This window comes from Vicia villosa, linkage group LG3, assembly GCF_029867415.1.
Source record: "Vicia villosa cultivar HV-30 ecotype Madison, WI linkage group LG3, Vvil1.0, whole genome shotgun sequence".
Lineage (NCBI taxonomy): Eukaryota > Viridiplantae > Streptophyta > Magnoliopsida > Fabales > Fabaceae > Vicia > Vicia villosa.
Window position 1 is genome coordinate 25,292,423 of NC_081182.1, and position 19,428 is coordinate 25,311,850.

Below are 19,428 nucleotides of genomic sequence, written 5' to 3' on the forward strand. Positions count from 1 at the left end.
GTGCCTAGTAGCATGGTATGGATATAGGGAAAGTAGTGAAAGGTTCGGGGAGCTCCCAAAAAATCATTAGGCATAACAACATATGATATTGTAGCATGGACTGTGGCAAGATGGGCTTCTAGGGATGCAGGGGAACCAAGAATCCGGGAAGATGATGCTAGAGACACATGAACTTGAGTAGATCATGTGTCAGTATCAAATGAATTTTCTCCAACTGTGAGTGACGAGGGTCTAGCCTTCTCCATACAAATGGAAGCATGTTAGACTAATCTACCATGTCTCATTCTTTCTTGGTTGTCACCCATTTTTCCTATAATCAAACAAGAAAAATCATATCATAATCAAAAAAGGCATTAGAAAACTGAACCAAAGTACAAAACTAACCGATAAATTCGAATTTTGATATCCGAACTGGACCAAAGTAGCACAGAAAAATCCGAAACAGATCATGCACGGACTCTGAGCTCAAACTTTAAAAATTGTAAAGCAACTCTAAGTAGGACAACCAAAATTTCATTTATATTCCATGTAACCTAATATGGCATAGCTACAACCTATTTAGATAATGCATGCATCATAAATAAAATATAAAATAAAGAAATGAGAAATTTATCAAATGTGAGAGATGGAAGATACTAGACTGAATGCACTGAAGTAAAGGTTGAGAGATGTGCTAGGCTTGAAAGTAAGAGAGTTGAATTTGTGAGAATGCCTGAAAAATGTTATAATTCAAGTATGCTCATAAGCTCTATTTGGGTAAATTTTCTGAAATGAAAGGGGGAAGTGACAGGGAAAGGTTTTGACGCAAAAAATTAAACAAATGTGTCTGGATTTCAATTGTTGTCAGAGATCCTAATACTGGAATCTGGATTTTTCAAATGTCTCTTAACATGGTTCTGAGATTTGGGTGTGATGTGGTGGAGGCGTCTGATATCAATCTCCATATTTTATGAATTTGAAATTTGTTTATGTGTTACGTATTTCTCATAATTTCCCTTCAATGGTATTACAATCACTTATGAAACCACGAGTCAGATTGTTTTTGTTTACTCCGCCTTCTATTTACATTTGAATAAACATATGGAATAAATAAAATAATAAAGAAAAATTAAATATTGTCATCATGATTTGTGCATTCAGATGTTCGATGTTGATTATGCTTCGTGACCGACATTTGTATGGTGAAGCAGTGATGCTTCGGTCATCCATACAGACACAAATATGTTGATCGATTTTATATATGATATAAGAAAAGTATTATGTGACATTAGTGTATTTAATATACTAGTTTTGTTTGGTCCAAGCAATTAGTAAAATTATTGTTATACATTTGAATGATCAATGTTGCTTTGTTTCGTGGTCGACATTTGTATGGTGAGAAAGTGATATTTTGACCACATGTATTTAATAAGTGATCATTTTGCTTTTGGTGATACAAACATGTTGCATTAGGGTTCATATAAACACAAAAGTAGTTTAGTCATGACCAAGCAGCGGAACCCTATGAGCCACGTGTCCTATAATGTAGATTTTGCCCACCATGAGGTGCATGTTCTGGTGGACAAGTGACTTCAAGCACAATAGGGAATAAATTTTGGTATTTAAAATTTGTGATTACTTTTATACTTTTCTCGATTAAGATCATGTTAGTAGTTTAGTATGAGTTAATTGCAGCTAATATAAATAATGAATGTAAATAACAAAAATTAAAAGGATAGGGTTAGAGGGATTGCACTAGAGACTTATACAGGTTTGATCGAATGTCGGCCTAGTCTTGTCCCTAAGAGGTCTTTTTGAGAGTTTGACTATAAACTTTGATCTTTTGAAGGTTATGCCCACAAACCTTTATACAAGATGATCTTGAGATTTTTACAGACTTTACCACATGCTAAGCTAGCACCTTCTTAGAGATTTTCAGGATGATTTCAATAACCAAAAGTATAATTTTTTCTGGCAAATCTCAATAAACCAAAGGGGATATTTTAGTTTTGGTTTATCTTACAAACCAAACTCAATTCTCTTAAGAGTATCGCACTCGTAAGAATTAAACAAACATAATCACTTACAAAAATTCTTCCTCACAAGCAAAGTTTCAATTACTAGCACTAAGGCAATTTAAAGTGAAATAAATATTTTCTAGAGAGAGAAAGAAGAAAATTAGAGAGATAAAGTCCAAAAAAATGTAAATAGTTGGAAAGTGGTGTGAAATAAAGAGGAAGGGAGCCTCCTCTATATAGGAGTGGGAAAAACTAAAAAAGGAAATGATCCATGGACAAATTAATGAGTCAATTGATTGGCATAATGTTCCAATCGATTGACATAACGTTCCAATCCATTGGATGAGTCAACTTTTATCAATTACTTTGTCCAACATAAAAATATTTTATATATAGCTATTGTAAGTTGTAAAGGTGATGTTCTAATCGCTTAGTTAATCGATTAACCATTCTCCAATCGATAAGCGTAACATTCCAATCCATTGGCTAGTAGAAAAAGTTTTGCCAATCAATTGGAATAAGTTTCCAACTGATTGGTTAGTTAAAAAAAGCTTTGGAAAGAGATTGGACAACTTTTTAATCACTTGGCTTGTCCAAGAAAAAATTGAAGATAAAAACGTTTGAAAATGATTTTTAAGGTGTATTTGCGAGTTGCCTTAGTACTTAGAAGTTACTTCCTTTCTTTTAAAAAAACTCGGGTCACTCAGACAGATAGACATTACCTGCTAAGCTTACACACTTTATCTAAGGCTTCAAGATTCTTGTTGGATTCTCCTCATCATATAAGCACTTTAATATTGAGTCTCTTTTTGTTGAAGAGGCATGAGATGTTTCTCTAATTAGGTTACCATCATCAATGAGTTAAAAGTTATTACTGCGAACTTTAATCATCGTTGTCGTCATCAAAACTTCAAAGAAGAACATTTGCGGAGTTATCAAATTTATACATGTAAGCACATAGATCCACATTCTCCCCCTGTTTGATGATGACAACACATCTCTCGGGGAGGTGGTAACACGTCAAGAGAAAAACGACGAAACGTTTCAAAGATTGAACTGCATTTAATGATCACGTTCCCCTTTATGCTTTGGCAAAATCAAAGTAGAGTGCAAGCCAACCGTTGTCTGGACAACCATTCCCAATGGCCGACCACAACTGCTAACAGACTCCTTCGGCATCCACAGTGACCGACGTATTATGCCTGCTCATTGAGTCCAAGGTATAAATACCTTCACAAAGAATTTTAACGTACACAATCTCTAATCTCCATTCTCACTATGATTATTCTGAACCCTAAACTCACTTGAGCATTGGATTGTCAACCATACAGGTACCCCTTTGATTCGCCACATCGGATATTAGAAACGTTGCTTCAAGATTCACACTAATTAGCAACGTTGGTTCAAGATCCTCCGATTCAGGAAGCACCACAATCGCAACCTCCGATCCAAGATGCTTCATTTCAGATTCTGCAGCGGAACATATACATTGTGTGTTAATTGGGTTTACTTGACTTTTAGCTCATGACCGATCTAGAACAAGATTCATAACCAATTAAAAATTATATTTATAATATATTGTCAAAGGAAGATCAATGAAATGGAATTGTAAAAGAAAAAAAAATTAGATAATGTAATTGAAAAAGAAAATTTAAAGGTAAAATTATAAATGACCATATTTTATAAACAAAAGAAATATTAAAGTAAAATTTAAAAAAATAATAAAGAAAGAAAAGGCAGAATGCTTTGGTTATGATGATTTGAAGGCTCAGAATTATATTAAATCCAATAGGTGAGATGAAGTGGGGGACTCATCTAGATTTTAGAATGAGTTTGGTAGCATTTTTGTTATTTCTTGTTATCAATTCTGTTTATAAATATAATTTATATATAAGTTTGTATTGTATAATGAAATAGTTATAGAATGAGAAATTATTTTTTATTTTTTTTCTTAAGAGACTGCCTTGAAGTAGGGTAAATTACATCTCCAATTCTTACTGTCTTTCTCCTATCTATTAATATTTTAATCAATGTTACTATTATTATTATTATAACTATTATTATTATTATTTGTGCATTGTTTGACAAGCTAACACCACATAAGCTGAGGGACACATGAAACACAACACAGTCCAAGAGACACATGAAACGCAACACCACCTGTTGTAGTTGACCTAAGTTATCGGTGGTAAGAATTAAAAAATACTAGACTTTTTTTTTTTTGACCGAAAAAATACTAGACTTATGACTTATCTATCTTTACAAGAAAAAATTAATTCTATATATGGCGATGATGATACTATGATATGTGAAATGAACAAGTTAATTTTTGAAGATAAAAAGTTGGGCCTACCGCGTATTTTACTAATTAAATCTACTACAATTCCTGCGACTCTATCAATTCAGCATAACATAATCCATAGTGCTACCTATATCACAAAACACTCCTTTTACGCTCAATACGATCAACACGTTAATACTTTAGACCTTCATTCAAATTCAAAATTTCTTCAAATTAACCTATATCGATTCTTGTTTATTTATAACCACAACACAAATCATTAATCTCCAATGTTAATTCAAATTAACTATATTATTACTACTATACTACAAATGGATATCACCACTGATCATGTGAAAGGTAAGACACCATCTTCTTCAACCAATTCAAGTGGTAATGATGATGATAACAACAAGAAGATGTATAGAGGTGTGAGAAAAAGGAAGTGGGGAAAATGGGTATGTGAAATAAGGCTACCAAATAGCCGTGAAAGAATATGGTTAGGATCATATGATTCTCCTGAGAAAGCAGCAAGAGCGTTCGATGCTGCACTTTACTGTCTTCGTGGTCGTCATGCAACTTTCAATTTCCCTGATTCACCTTTTCATTTGGAAAACACTGCAACAGTTTCTAACAATCCACAACAGATTCGAGAGATTGCTGCTAACTTTGCCAACAAAACACCACCAATTGTTATTGATGGTAATAATAATAATATTAATAATAATAACAATACTGATCAATCCAAAACTGTGACTGAAATTATTGGCTCTTCGTCTTCCACTACTACTACTATGCATGATAATGTTCGGAACTCCATTGATTGGACATTTTTGGATGTGTTGGATGGTTCAAGTAATGATGCCAATTTTGTTGGGTCTGAAAATTATGGTGGTTTCTATTCTGATCTAGAAAAAATGAATTCGGGTGAGTTATTCAGTTTACCACAACAGCTACCACTATTTGAGGACAGCATTCAGCAGGAACTAGTTAAAGGTGAAGGTGATGATGATGTTTATGATGATGACCCTTTTTCTCATCAACCATTCCTTTGGAACTGGGACTTTTGATCATTCTCCATTAATTCTCTCTATACTTTTGCTAAATATTTTTACTTTATTTCCAGCCACTCTTGAATCTTACTTATTTTTGCAACCATATTCTATATGGTTTGTTTCTTCTTAATAATAACAATAAGTGGCTGGTTGGTCATTTTCAGACCACAAAAGAAAAGACAAAAAAACTCACACACAAATATATATATATATATATATATATATATATATATATATATATATATATATATGCTTTGTACTATTGTTGATCATTTTCATTCAATATGTTTACTACAGCTAGCTAGCTACTTCAAGTATATTTACTTGTGTCATTTGCGAGTGCGACCTTACCTTTTTTAATAATAAGTATGATTTTAAAGTGCTTTTGCGGTCCCGTCTGAATACGATTGCAAACATTTGAATTTTGGTTGTTACAATTGCTCCTGTGAATAATGTACTCGTAGCAGCAGTTTGAATACTGACTGAGATATATTCAAACATATATAGTTCATATACACTAAAATCAATATTTTAAAACACTCGGAATGTCATCAATTTTGTCAAGTCACTGTGTCATTGGGTTATTCCTAGATTAGGGGAACACTAGTCAGATCATATAACTGATAATCTGGTTTATAGAAATTAAAATTAAAATATTTACAAACTAAAATTTTTTATATAAATTTTATAGTTATAAAATTCAAAGTAAAGTTATGAAATTTTTTTGGAGAATAGATAGATCTTTATTCCACAAAAACCAGATAAACACAGTCGATCTCAAGGATCCAGACATGCCAAAAGCCTTACAAACAACCTAACAACACAAACCAGAATCTCTAACTCTAGCAACTTAGGAATTATGTAAATAATCAATCTTTGTTCTAAGCATACTATGCAAATAGCAGCGCGTAACAGTTATATGTTTTATCCGGTCACTGATATCTGTTGGCAAAGGGATATCATTGAAAATGACATGTTCCTTGCCCTCCAAACAACATATGTTGTTTCACTAAGAGCCAGTTTCAGCAAAATTCGTTTCCAACCTTTCTTCCTTGTTTCCTGAATCAACCACGTTTTTTCAGTATTCCAATCCTGGGGCATACGCGTATAGCCAACCCACATCAATATATTCTTCCAAATCTCCCGAGTCACACGACAATGAAAGAACAGATGGTCCATAGACTCCATCTCAGTGCAGAAAACACATGAAGGATTGATGTTCATACCAAATTTACAGAGTCGATCTCTTGTCACCAATCTACCCATGAGGAGCATCCAGAGTTGGAATTTGGCACGAGGCCTTGCCATATTTTGGAAGAAAATCTTATGCCATTCCACTTGTTGTTTCTCTCCTCGCAGCCTATGGTAGTATTTTGCTAGTATAAATTTTTCCTCAGCAAGAGTGGTCTGCCAGTCAGCTTGTTGCAAACAAAGATCTTTGCTTTTCACAATTCTCTTCAAAATCCAGGAGTTGTCTTGAGGTGGAGCCCATACCTGGAAATTCTGGCCTTTCACATAGTAAGCATCTATCCATTTTACCCACAGTTTGTCTTTTTTTCCCTGTATATTCCAAAGTAATTTCATCATTGTTGCCTGACTCCATTCCTTCAGGGAGGTTATATTCAGACCACCCGACTTCTTTGGATCACAAACTTTGTCCCAGGAAATTGGGGCCTTCTTGTTGTCCGAACCTTTGCCACTCCACAGAAACATTCTACAGATACTCTCCACTTGGTGTATCACTTTTGTGGGGATCGGGAATACCTGCATCCAATAAGCAGTGATTGAGAAAAGGACGCTTTTCACCAATTGGCACCTGCCTGCAGCACTTAACAGATGTGCAGTCCAATGCTGAATGCGAGCCGTAATTTTATCCACCAGAGGTTGGCATTGAGCAACACTGAGCCTTCGACTTGAAAGTGGAACACCCAAATATTTGAAAGGTAGATCTCCTTCATCATAGCCAGTTATGTTCAGAATCTTGCTTTTCTCCTCCACATTAGTACCACCAAAGTAAACTTTACATTTACTCGGGTTAGCCACCAGACCTGTTGCCCTGGAGAATTGGTTGAAAACCTGCATCATCAACTTAATAGAAACATAATCAGCCCTTGAGAATAAAAGAAGATCATCTGCAAAGCAGATATTAAAGATTTTCAATCTAGCACATTTAGGTTGGAAATGGAATTCAGGGTTGTCTTGCAATTTAGCCAAGCATCTATGAAGATACTCCATGATTAAGACAAAAAGAATGGGGGATATGGGATCCCTCTGTCTCAAACCTCTCTTAGCCCTCATAGTTTTACTCACTTGTCCATTTATAGTGTACCTATAGGTAACAGTGGTAATACAAAGCATTATCCAATCAACAAATTGTGCAGGGACATTAACTCTTGCATAATGCTTTTCAAGGCTATCCACTCCACTGTATCATATGCTTTCTGTACATCCATTTGGATTGTACACCTAGGGGAGAGATGCTTCCTCTTGTATCCTCTCACAAGCTCATGAGCTATCAGAATGTTGTCTTGAATGTTTCTGCCTGGGACAAACGCAGATTGACTTACATCCACTATATCCCCCACAACTCTGCTCAATCTTCCAGTCAGAATTTTTGAGATAATTTTGTATAGAGTAGAGCAGCAAGCTATGGGCCTAAGATCTTTTATAAGCTTTGCATTCTTTGTCTTAGGTATAAGAGTGACCAAGGAGCAATTAATTTCAGTATATATTCTTTTGTGGCAGAAAAACTCTTGGACAGCCCTAAGAACATCATCCTCAATGATTTCCCAGCTTTGTTTAAAAAATCTGGCATTGTAACCATCCACACCTGGAGCTTTACAATCACCAATACCATTCAAAGCTTGCCACACTTCAGCCTCAGTTACAGGTAATATAAGGCTATTAGCCTTCTCAGTGCTCAGTAGAGGACCTCTCCTAATAGCTTCAATATCCACATGAAGTAATTGTGATGTACTAGTACCCACCAGATTTCCATAGAATTGAAAAATCTCTTTTTCAATATCCTTAAAATCTGTCAGCCTGGTGCCATTACTATCTTCAAGTCTGTCCAAGGTAACTTGTTTGTTCTTTTCCTTAAGGTTGGCATAAAAGTACTTGTTGTTACCATCCCCCAATTGGATCCAATCTATCTTGGATTTTTGCATAAGAATATTCTCTTCAGTTTCTATTTTGGAGAGCAACTCAGCTGTCTTTTCCTTTACACTTCTAATCAAATCAGCATTACCTATAAGTAAAGTTATGAAATTATTCATGCAAATATTCATCGCATATTATGAAAATTATGTAAATATTAAGATTTTAAATTTGTGAAAAATTTTGATTTTAGTGTGAGTTCTCTCGTATTCACATCCTGATACAATATTCATTGCATGTTTCAGTTTCATTTTGATATGATAACTTTAAAAGAGATGGTGATCTCGTAACTATACAAACTTAATCATGTTAGTGATATCTGCACATCCCCTTAATCAAAGTCAATGAACAAGGTTATGTGGCACTAACGTAGAATATTTAATATCAATGCTTCATTATTTATTTCATGGTATATGTCACGTGTAATTTAAACATTATTATGGCAGTAAAAGAGATATAACTATGACTGAGGGTGTGGTAAAGTAGTGTCTGGTTGAAAGTGGGCTACTTACAACCACGACATACTATCAGTGGTAATAAGCTCGCAAGTGCGGTACATGTCACCACTGTTGTAATAAATTACCATAACAAAATAATTTAAGGTCTTATGTTCGATACCCAGCAACGCCATTTTAGGGGTTTGTTTAATTTGAATAGTACGCTTATATATATATATATAACCCTAGTTAAAACACCCTACAGTAGTGAAATTATTTGTTTTTTTAAATATAATTGTTTGATTTTACATAATTGTCAAATTTTTAACCTGTATTTTTTGAATCGTAAATAGAGCAAAAACAACAATACAAAATATTTGTAAACCATATTTACAGTTGACAACTAAAATGGTTCAAAAATTATATTACAACAAAACCAAAAATTGCATTAAAAACCAAAAATTATATTTTACATCAAAACCAACGTGGTACAAAACAACATAAAATTTACATATCATTACATCAAATAACATCTACAACATTAGAAACATGTCTTGTATTTTGGTGTCTTAATTTTAAACAGCTATAGTTTTAAATAATACTACTTATTAGTACATCTATATGTATAAATCATAATACTTATCAATCATCTGTTGTACCAGATTGGGTCCTATAATCGAGCTTTTGCCGTCCTTGTACCAACATAAATGCGCCGTACATTTGAGTCCAAACAGAGCCTGATATAGCTCCATTCCAATACTTGTATGATAGTTATTGTTGTAGGTGAATTCCACAAGTAGTAGCGATTTGTATTAACATGTCTTCCAAAGTCTGAATGATCCTCTCGGTCTGTCTATCTGTTTGAGGATGATAGGCAGAACTGAATCTCAACTTTGTACCCAAAGATGCATGCAACTCTCCCCAGGAGTGAGAAGTAAACTTTGTATCTCTATCGGAAACAAAGTTAGATGATATTCATGTAGTCTTACAATCTCTCCAACATAGAACTCTACTAGCTTGGCTACATTATAATTGGTTCTCACTGGTTAAAGGGAGTTGACTTTGTCTACTTGTCCATAATCACCCATATAGGGTTGAACTTACTCAAGGTTTTCGGTAATGCCACAACAAAGTCCATGGAAATGCTATCCCACTTCCACTATGGGACATCGAGAGACTGCGTTAATCTAGCGGGCTTCTTGTGTTATACCTTAGCTTTCTGACAAGTCAAACATGAAGCCACATAATCAGCCATCCTCTTCTTCATACTTGGAAACCAAAATCTCTACTTCAAGTCTTTATACATCTTTGTCATATCGGGGTGAATACTTAGCTTGCTTTTATGAGCTTCTTCTAGGATGGACCTTTGCAAATCTACATCATTGAGAACACAAATTCTTCCATGGCATCATAACATATCATTTGAGTCTAACTTAAATTTAGGCGCCTTCACCGCTTCAACTAGTTTCTTATTCTCTTGCACTACTTCATCAGTCTGTTGAAGGGCTTTGATCTTGCTCACCAACTTATTTTGAAATATAATTGTACCAAAATGTAAACTACCAGTTGAGGAATCCTCCTTCAATTTTAAGTCACGAAATGTATCTAATAATTCTAGTCCTTTCATTACCACGGCCGAGAGATGAGCTCGTTTCCTACTCAACGCACCTGCCACTATATTTGCCTTCCATGGGTGATACTTTAACAAATTCCACCCACCTTCTTTGTCATATATTTAACTCCTTCTGATCAAACAAGAACTTTAGACTCTTTTCCAATTCTTCAATCCATGCAAATATTTGGTTCTTCTTAGTAAGTTAAGTCAATAGGGATACAATCTTTGATAATCATTCAATGAATCTTCTATAGTATCCGGCTAATCCCACAAATCTCCTTATCTCACTGGCGTTCTTAGTTTTTTCCCAAGCTATCACAAGTCCTACTTTGGATAGGTCAATGAAAATACCATTCTTTAAAATCACATGCCCTAGGAACTTCACTTCATCTAGCCAAAATTCACATTTCCCTAAGTTAGCATATAATTGTTTCTCCTTCAATACTTGCAATACCTAACGTAAATGCTCCACATGATCCACATTATTCTTGGAATATATAAGTATGTCATCAATAAATACTACCACAAATTTTTCCAAGTATGAATGAAAGATACGATTCATATAATCCATGAAAATAGTTGGTGCCTTGGTCACGCCAAAAGGCATCACTAGATACAAACTGATCAATGTCGTCTCTACCTTATCAATGTCTTCCAAGGCCGGCCCAATCAATTTAGGGGCCCTATTTTAATTTAAGAAATGAGCCTAATTTTTTTTTAAATTAAAATTAATTTTAATAATTAAAAATAACACATCAAAAATGCAATTGTATATTAACCAAAAAAACACTATAAAATTAAAAGTATTATTTAAATTATAAAATTTTTATATAAATTTTATGTTTTTAATATTTTTATTTATTTATTATTTTTATCTAATTATAAAAAAATTAGACCCCTTAAAATTAAAGGCCCGGTGTTGTAGTGCATTCTGTACTTGTGCAGGGAGGGGCCTGGTGTCTTCAATATTTCGGTCTTCCATGAACAACATATTGCGGATTCAAATAAGCTTTTTCCCTACATGATCATACAACCTGTAACCAAACTCATCTTTCCCATAAACGATGAAGATATATTGTTTTCACTTTGCATCTAACTTGGATCTTTCATCCTTTGAATATGCACAAAAGCCTTACAACCAAAGACTCTCAAATGATCATATACTTGACATTCTTTCTAAAACAAATTTTTTCTGGAACTTCAGAGTTCAAAGCAAAAGTAGGAGTGAAATTAAGAACATTCATCGCCGTGTAAAGGGCCCCACCCCAATAATTATTTGGCAACTTAGCTTCAGAGAGCATACACCTCACTATCTCGATTAGTGTTCGATTCATCCTCTCTGCTAAACATTCAATTGAGGAAATTTAGAAGTATTTTTTTCATGTGCAATACTGTGATACTTGCAATAGGCATCAAATGGTCCACAATACCCACCACCATTATCAGAACGAACATATTTCAGCATCTCGCCTACCTGCCTCTCTACCGAAGCATGAAATTCTTTGAACTTCTTCAACATTTGGTATTTTATCTTCAAGGCATAAATCCATAGTTTCATGGAACAATCATCAATAAAGGTAACAAAATAAATAACACCACTAAAGAATTTTACCTTTAATGGACCACAAAAATCAAAATGTACCAATTGAAGCAGCATCGACTTCCTTGAGAGAGAATGTCTCTTGAAAGATACTCTTGTTATTTACTAGCCATGCAATGAGAACACTTCTCCAAATATGCATTATTTAATCCAGGAAGAATATCCTTTTTTGCCAAAATATTCAGCCACCTTTCAAAAATATGACTAAGTCTTCGGTGCCACAAGGATGCCTCTTTGTCGATAGTGTAACACCCCTTTTTACCCCATAAAATAATAAGCATATAATCAGAGAATAAGCATGCATATAACTCAAAGGGCGTCACATCGATGTTTTCAAAAACTAAAAGCCTTTAAAAAAACGACAGCATTTACTTACAATATACAATACACCTGGTCATCTCAAATAACACTTCTCAATTAATCATATTTTATCCAGAATATGCATTCACAGCGGAAACTACTAAATACTCATGTGTTTCAAAAATGATCCATGTCCCATACCATGATCAAGTCTCAATAATCATATCAACATAAATTAAAACATAATTCAGAATATTTGGCTTAAGAGCCTATCAAACAACAAGTAGTAACATAACAGGTTCTCAAATCAAACGTAATACATAACCGAATAGAAACATGAGTTCAAATAACTAGTCTACCCAGTGTTACATGATCAGAGCATCGACTCACTACGTAATCTCCAAATAACTCGGAAGAAATTCTGACTAAGATCACACGCGGCTACTAACTCCAGAACCTGCATGTCGCCAAACGAGGGCAACATTAAAACAGAAGGGTGAGAATACGAATCATTATGAAGAAAGTATAATAAGATACAATGGTTAAATCAACAATTATAGGAAGACATTACACCTTGCCTAATCATGTAAATTAATACAAATCAATATGATCACATACATTAAACATATAACAAGTATAAGAGTATAATATCTCAATACTATATTCTCAATTATACACATAGTCATTAATTATCACATATTCCCGCATTTAACCAATTACGTATTCAAACATCACCCATTCTCGATTATCAACTAATACAAAGATCATCACAACACCAAATGTACATAATCAATTACCAAACTCATACACATAGCATTACGACATCAATGCACATAATCAATTGTTCACTCGTACACTTATCACAACAACATAATGCACATAATCAATTATCACAATCATGCACATATCATGACAACATAATGCACATAATCAACTATCACATAACTCTAATGTGACTCAATGAAACATGTGACACTATGCATGTGGTACCAATGTGAAATTCTTAAGTTTCACCGGCCTCCGATTCATATCTCTAGAATCTAAGCCACACTTCCGATCCGGACAAGACCAAAGTCCACCAATTGTAAACATATAGTTTACGGCTTCCGATTCACTCTAGAATCCAAGCCCGCTTGTGTTTCAAAGCAAATCCACCTGTGTTTCAAGGCACACTATGATATGAATGTATGTACAATATCACAAATATATGCAATTAAGATCATCTCTACCATCTTAATTTTCCGCATATCACAATAATTCAACTCTATGAATTATCCACCAATTGTACACAACATTCACAACACACCCACATCATATATAAGAGGCCAATTAATCAATTACGATTCACACAATCCAATTAACACTAGTAATTATACTATCTCATGTTAATTCTCATTTTGGCCAATTATACATAAACACACACTTCCAACATCAAGCAATTAATCATTAGAATTAATATTAACCAACTACTCACAGAGAATCGATATTAGCACAACATCATGGCATATACATATATTATTCTTAACATACATATTCAAACCAAAACACAATTACGGACGAATCCTCAAAGTATCGTAATTTACCTACAAATCGAATAATTGATCCAACTTCAAGTATATTCCAATCAATTAAACTCATTGTAATTAATTTAACTATTAATTAAATCAACCAATTAATAATTACACTACATTAGTTCCAAGTTTCTAATTCATTTTCTATTCCAAACCAATATTTAATATAAAAGATATTCAAATCTACATTATTTCGGTCGGTTCGTAATATCACATTTTCAACAAAATGACATCGCCACGTTAATCTACTAATTAAACTTAGCTACCACGTAAATTTTCATTAAATTTCGGACAACTGATTATACCGCTTAATTCAGCTATTCGATCAAACGGGACTGTTTTGCATTTCATTTTGTTTTCTAACTGCTACTGCTACTGTTACACAACTTATTTTCCTACTATGTAATTATATTACATTCCTAAAGTATATTTCAATTTCCATTATGTATATGTATCGCTACAGGAAAAAGAAAATGACTAATGTTCCCATTTTACAAAGCGCTACAGTAACAATTTATATGTATTTAGCAGTATGAATTTTCTAAGAACTACATGCCATCACTTTAACTTATCAATTCATATTCTTATGAATATACAGTACCGAAAACCATTGCTTTTCTAGACATGTATTCATATTCAAATAAGGAAACAATGAAATTTAAACCAAGTAATTTAGTGCCCACGGCAAAAATATGAACATAGAACTCATCAACATTATTAACTCTATTGGAGGTTAGGGACTCCTCTATCATACCAATTATAAACAAATTAAATAATTTCTCCTCAAAACCTAACAATTTCAAAATCATAAAAATTAGGAATTTCAACCTAAATATGTTTCTACCCATTGACCCAATTATACTAACCCATAATAATAGGGATTCTCCCCCTTACCTCTTCAATGTGCTTCAAACCCTTGCTTTTGCCCCTTGTTGTTCTTCCCCTTTCTTCTTCTCTTAGTCTCCTTTCTCCTCTTCTTTTGCAAATGAATAAGTTATGATACCTCTACTCTTCCAACCCTTACTATATTATTCATATTGGGCTTAACCCCTATAATTCCACTTCCTAACTAATTAGGCCCAATTTGATAAAATAGAGTAGTCAAATAAATAATTATGCTCCAACAAATAATATTATTACCTTTAATAATACTTTCTGATTAATCCAATTAAATCCGACTTTATCTCAATTAAATAAATTCCAATAATAATATTATATTTAATATTATTTCTCTACATATTCCACTTTGTTAATTCTTCAATTAACCGAATAAATTCCAATTTCACTTAATAATCCGAACATGTTTTTCAATAACACCGACGATCCAATTGATTATCAAACTTCGTCCAAATTAAGTAAATAAATCCTTATTTAATTTAATTAGCCAAATAATCAAATTCGGGCTGTTACAGATAGCATTCACACTGTCCCTAACAACCAAAGCTTTTGTCCAATACAATTTAGAAAGCTTCTTCCCTCTAGCCATAACCAAGTTACCTTTGTTGAGTTTTCACTTTCCAAAACCAAAATGATTGTCATAACCACAATCATCAAGTATATGCACAGAGATCAAATTAAAACAGACATCTGGAGCATGTTTGACACCTCTAAGTAACAATTGCATTCCCATGTAGGGTTGCAAGCAAACATAACCAACACCAATTACCTTAGATATACCATCATTACACATCTTCAACACTCCAAAATCACCAGAAGTATAAGATGTGGATAAATCCTTCCTTGGTGTAGCACGTAATGTAGCACCACTGTGAACTATTTAGATGCTTTCGTCTGATACAAGGTTAACAAACTCCTGATCACAGAGAATAACAAGATCATCACTAGTAGAAGTAGTAACACAATCATCATCATCATCATCATCATCATCATCTCTTTGTTTAGACTTATCTTTCTTTCCTTTGTTATCCCTTTTCCACTGATAACAAAACTTTTGTATGTGTCCTATTTTGTGACAATAATGACACTCCAGATTCTTGTATCGTGGCTTGAACTTGATTTTGATATTCTCTCTACCACCATTCGGTTCCTTTTTCTGACTTCTCCCTCTAATTTTAATGACAACTACCTCATATTGAAACAAAGAACCTTGTTCCTTCCTTCTCATCTCCTTATTAAGAATACCATCCTTAGCTGTTTCTAAAGAAATAACACCTCTAGGAGCAGAACTTGTAATAGAAACCCAAAATGTCTCCCAAGACTCTGGTAAAGATAGCAATAGAAATAGTTCCAAAAGTTCATCATCATATTTAATACTCATTCCTAACATCTCACCAATGAGCCCTTAAAATTCACTCAAGTGATAAGAAATAGAAGTCTCGTCCTTATACTTCAAAGTTATAAAGCTATTCAATAAGAACACTTTATTATTCCCTAATTTAGAGGCATACAAGGACTTTATCTTCTCCCACAAAGTTTTTGCATGTGTCTCATTAGCAATATGATTATAAACATTATCTTCTACATATTGTTAGATAAAACCACATACATGTAGATGTACAAACTCTCATTCTTCATCTGACAGAATTCGGCTTTGAGGAGCTAAAAAATGGTAAATCTAATTTCTTCATAAATAGTAAGTCTTTAATCTTACTATTCTATAAATGATAATTAAAACTATTCAACAATACCATCTCCATCTTTGTATTTGACACCATCATTCAAACATGTAAAATAGCCCTTAACCAAGAGCTCTGATGGGAAATTAAGACACAACAACAAACCAATACGTTGCGGATCTAAAATTTGCCACACTTTTATGAACCTTGAGGATCAACAATAAATATAAGACAAAAAATTAAACAAATAAACGCACAAAAGAACGCCGATATTTTTAACGTGGAAAACCCCTGGATATGCGAGTAAAAGTCAAGAGCCAGGCTAAATAAATAGTTTCAATATAATCAATTGAGGTTACAAGAGATTCTTAAAGTGATTCAGAAACAAGTGCTAACAACCTCAAATCACAAAGCAAAACTAACTTAGAAATAAGAATAAAAAAGATGAAAAAGAACTCAAATCTGCAGTTTTAATGTGAGGCATATATCTCTTAGCTCAGACCTTGTTTTCAAATTCTGAACAGTCAAAAGTTATATACATGAGTTGAAAACATGCCCACAAAAAGTAAGCTCGATCCGGTGGTGAACAAATCGGGATCGTCAATTTAGTGAGACTAATGCAGAAAAACCGGGAATGAGTTTCTCTCATCTTTTCTCTCTTTTAAATCTTTATTTTTCTCTTTCTCTCTTAACATTAAATTGACACTCTCCACTTAAATAAGTGAATTAAATGAGATATTTATATTTGGATTTCCACATAAGAAAGAAATCCAAGCCCAAGACGTTGAAGTAGGGTAAATCATATCTTTAACTCTTACGAGGTTTCCCCTATTTATTAATGGGATAGGATCAAGTGACACTATGGTGTCAAAGTTTAATTTGACACCAAGTCTTAACCATTAATAGTACTCAATCAAACGGTCATATAAATAGCCTATTTTTTAGGGAAAAAAGAGGTTATACATATTTTATTATTATTTTATTTCATTTAATATGACAGTTTGATCAATTCTTTAAACGGTTAAGATTTGGTGTCAGATAAAACTTTGACACCTTGGTGTCATTTGATCCTATCCCTTTATTAATATTTTAATTAATGTTACTATTATTTGTGATTTTTTTGATAAGCTAACAACACATAGTCTCAGGGACACATGAAACACCTGATGTTTTTTTAGTAAGCTAGATATATTGAAAAAAGCAAAAGCTCAGCAAACCGGATTACAAATAGGCGAGAAAAAAACCTTCCAACCAAAAGAAAAATACCCACCAAATAAAACTTATCTTAAATACATCAAAGGGTTTTTTCTAAATTCATAAAATTTACTACTGGGTTAATTAATTTTTCCTATAAATGACCACCTCCAAATCAAGGTTTTAAAACCCCAAACAACGTCCCTAACGTTCCACTCGTTGTTTTTGAAAATAATATAATTCCTATACAACCATAAATTCTAAACAATGGCCAACCAAACACAACTCACCTTACTTATTTTTATCCTCTTAAAGGAACAAAGGTTACTCCAATTCCAAAAAAATTCTTTGAAGTCAATATCACTAATATAAATCAAATCCATCAAACCGGCCATTTCTTTCCAAACAACGTCACCTATACGATAATTCAAGAGGGAATGAAAAGAAGATTCACCACACTCCCCACAAAAAACGCAATCAACGTTTGAAGAAAGCGGAAGAATACCTCTAACTACTAATAAGTCTTTAGTTGGTATCCTATTAATAAAATATCTCCAACCAAAAGCTTTGACTTTATTAGGAACATCCACTTCCCAAATGCACCATAGCAAGATGATACAGAGAAAAGACCATCTTCTGAATGAAACCAGGCAGAGGAATCAGGACGGGAAGCTGTGGGAAAATGACCGAATAACAGTCCCAACAGGCTGCAAAATTCAGCAGCAACAGCAGAAGAAACGGAGGCAGCTGGAATGCCAAAATCGTCCAAGCACCAAACTCCATCATTCCAACCTCCCATACCGACAATAGATACATCGTGTAAAAGAGAAAGAGAAAATAAGTCAGGATAAACATCTTTTAAGACCCCTTCTTCCATCCACCTAGAATGCCAAAAAGAAATAGAGAAACCGTCTCAAAACCGGAAATTGCAACTACTCACATAAAAAACTTCCGGAAGCTTTTTCCCTAACAAAAACAAATCCGACCACCACACCGATTTAGAGTAATATTTATCTAAATACCTCCCTCAATAAAAGCTCTTAAAGAAACATCTCCATAACGCGAATTCAACATGTGGTACCACGAAGAGTTAGACTCATTATTAATCCTCCATCTCCACTTGAAAAGGAGAGCCTCGTTAAAAACCTCTAACCTCCCTTTTCAACCGGAAAACAAACATCGTTCTAACTAAGCCAATGAATTTTCCTCTTCTCCTCCATTCCCTCCCATAGAAAATTACTTTGAATTTTATTAAATTCCCTAATAATTTTCTTGGGAGCTTTGTAGAAAGAAAGAGTAAAAATAGCAAAACTACTTAACACCGATTTAACAAGAGTAATCCTCATTCCAAAGCTAAGCCATCTCCCATTCAAGAATTCCATCTCCTCCTAAACTTGTCCAAAAGCGGCTTCCAAGTGGAAATCCTTCTAGGATTAGAACTGATCAAGATGCCAAGAAAAATAAAGTCCTTAGACTCCAACCTACAACCAAGAAAAGAAGTAGTCACCTCCAAAAAATGAGATTTTATGTTAATACCAATTAACTTTCTCTTATGGTAATTGATACCAAGCCCCGAAAGGTGATTCCAACTCCCATCCCCTGCCAACAAAGTGTCATCCGCGAATTGAAGGATATCTGCAAAACAC

The 19,428-nt window shown here is 33.8% G+C and overlaps 1 protein-coding gene across 1 annotated transcript; it reads left to right on the top strand.

Moving 5' to 3' along the window:
• Positions 1–4,562: 4,562 nt before the first annotated feature.
• On the top strand, positions 4,563–5,356 carry LOC131655197 (ethylene-responsive transcription factor ERF017-like). Its single transcript, XM_058925091.1, has one exon. It carries the CDS (start codon positions 4,569–4,571, stop codon positions 5,346–5,348), a length of 780 nt encoding a protein of 259 aa, XP_058781074.1. The 5' UTR covers positions 4,563–4,568; the 3' UTR covers positions 5,349–5,356.
• Positions 5,357–19,428: the final 14,072 nt, after the last annotated feature.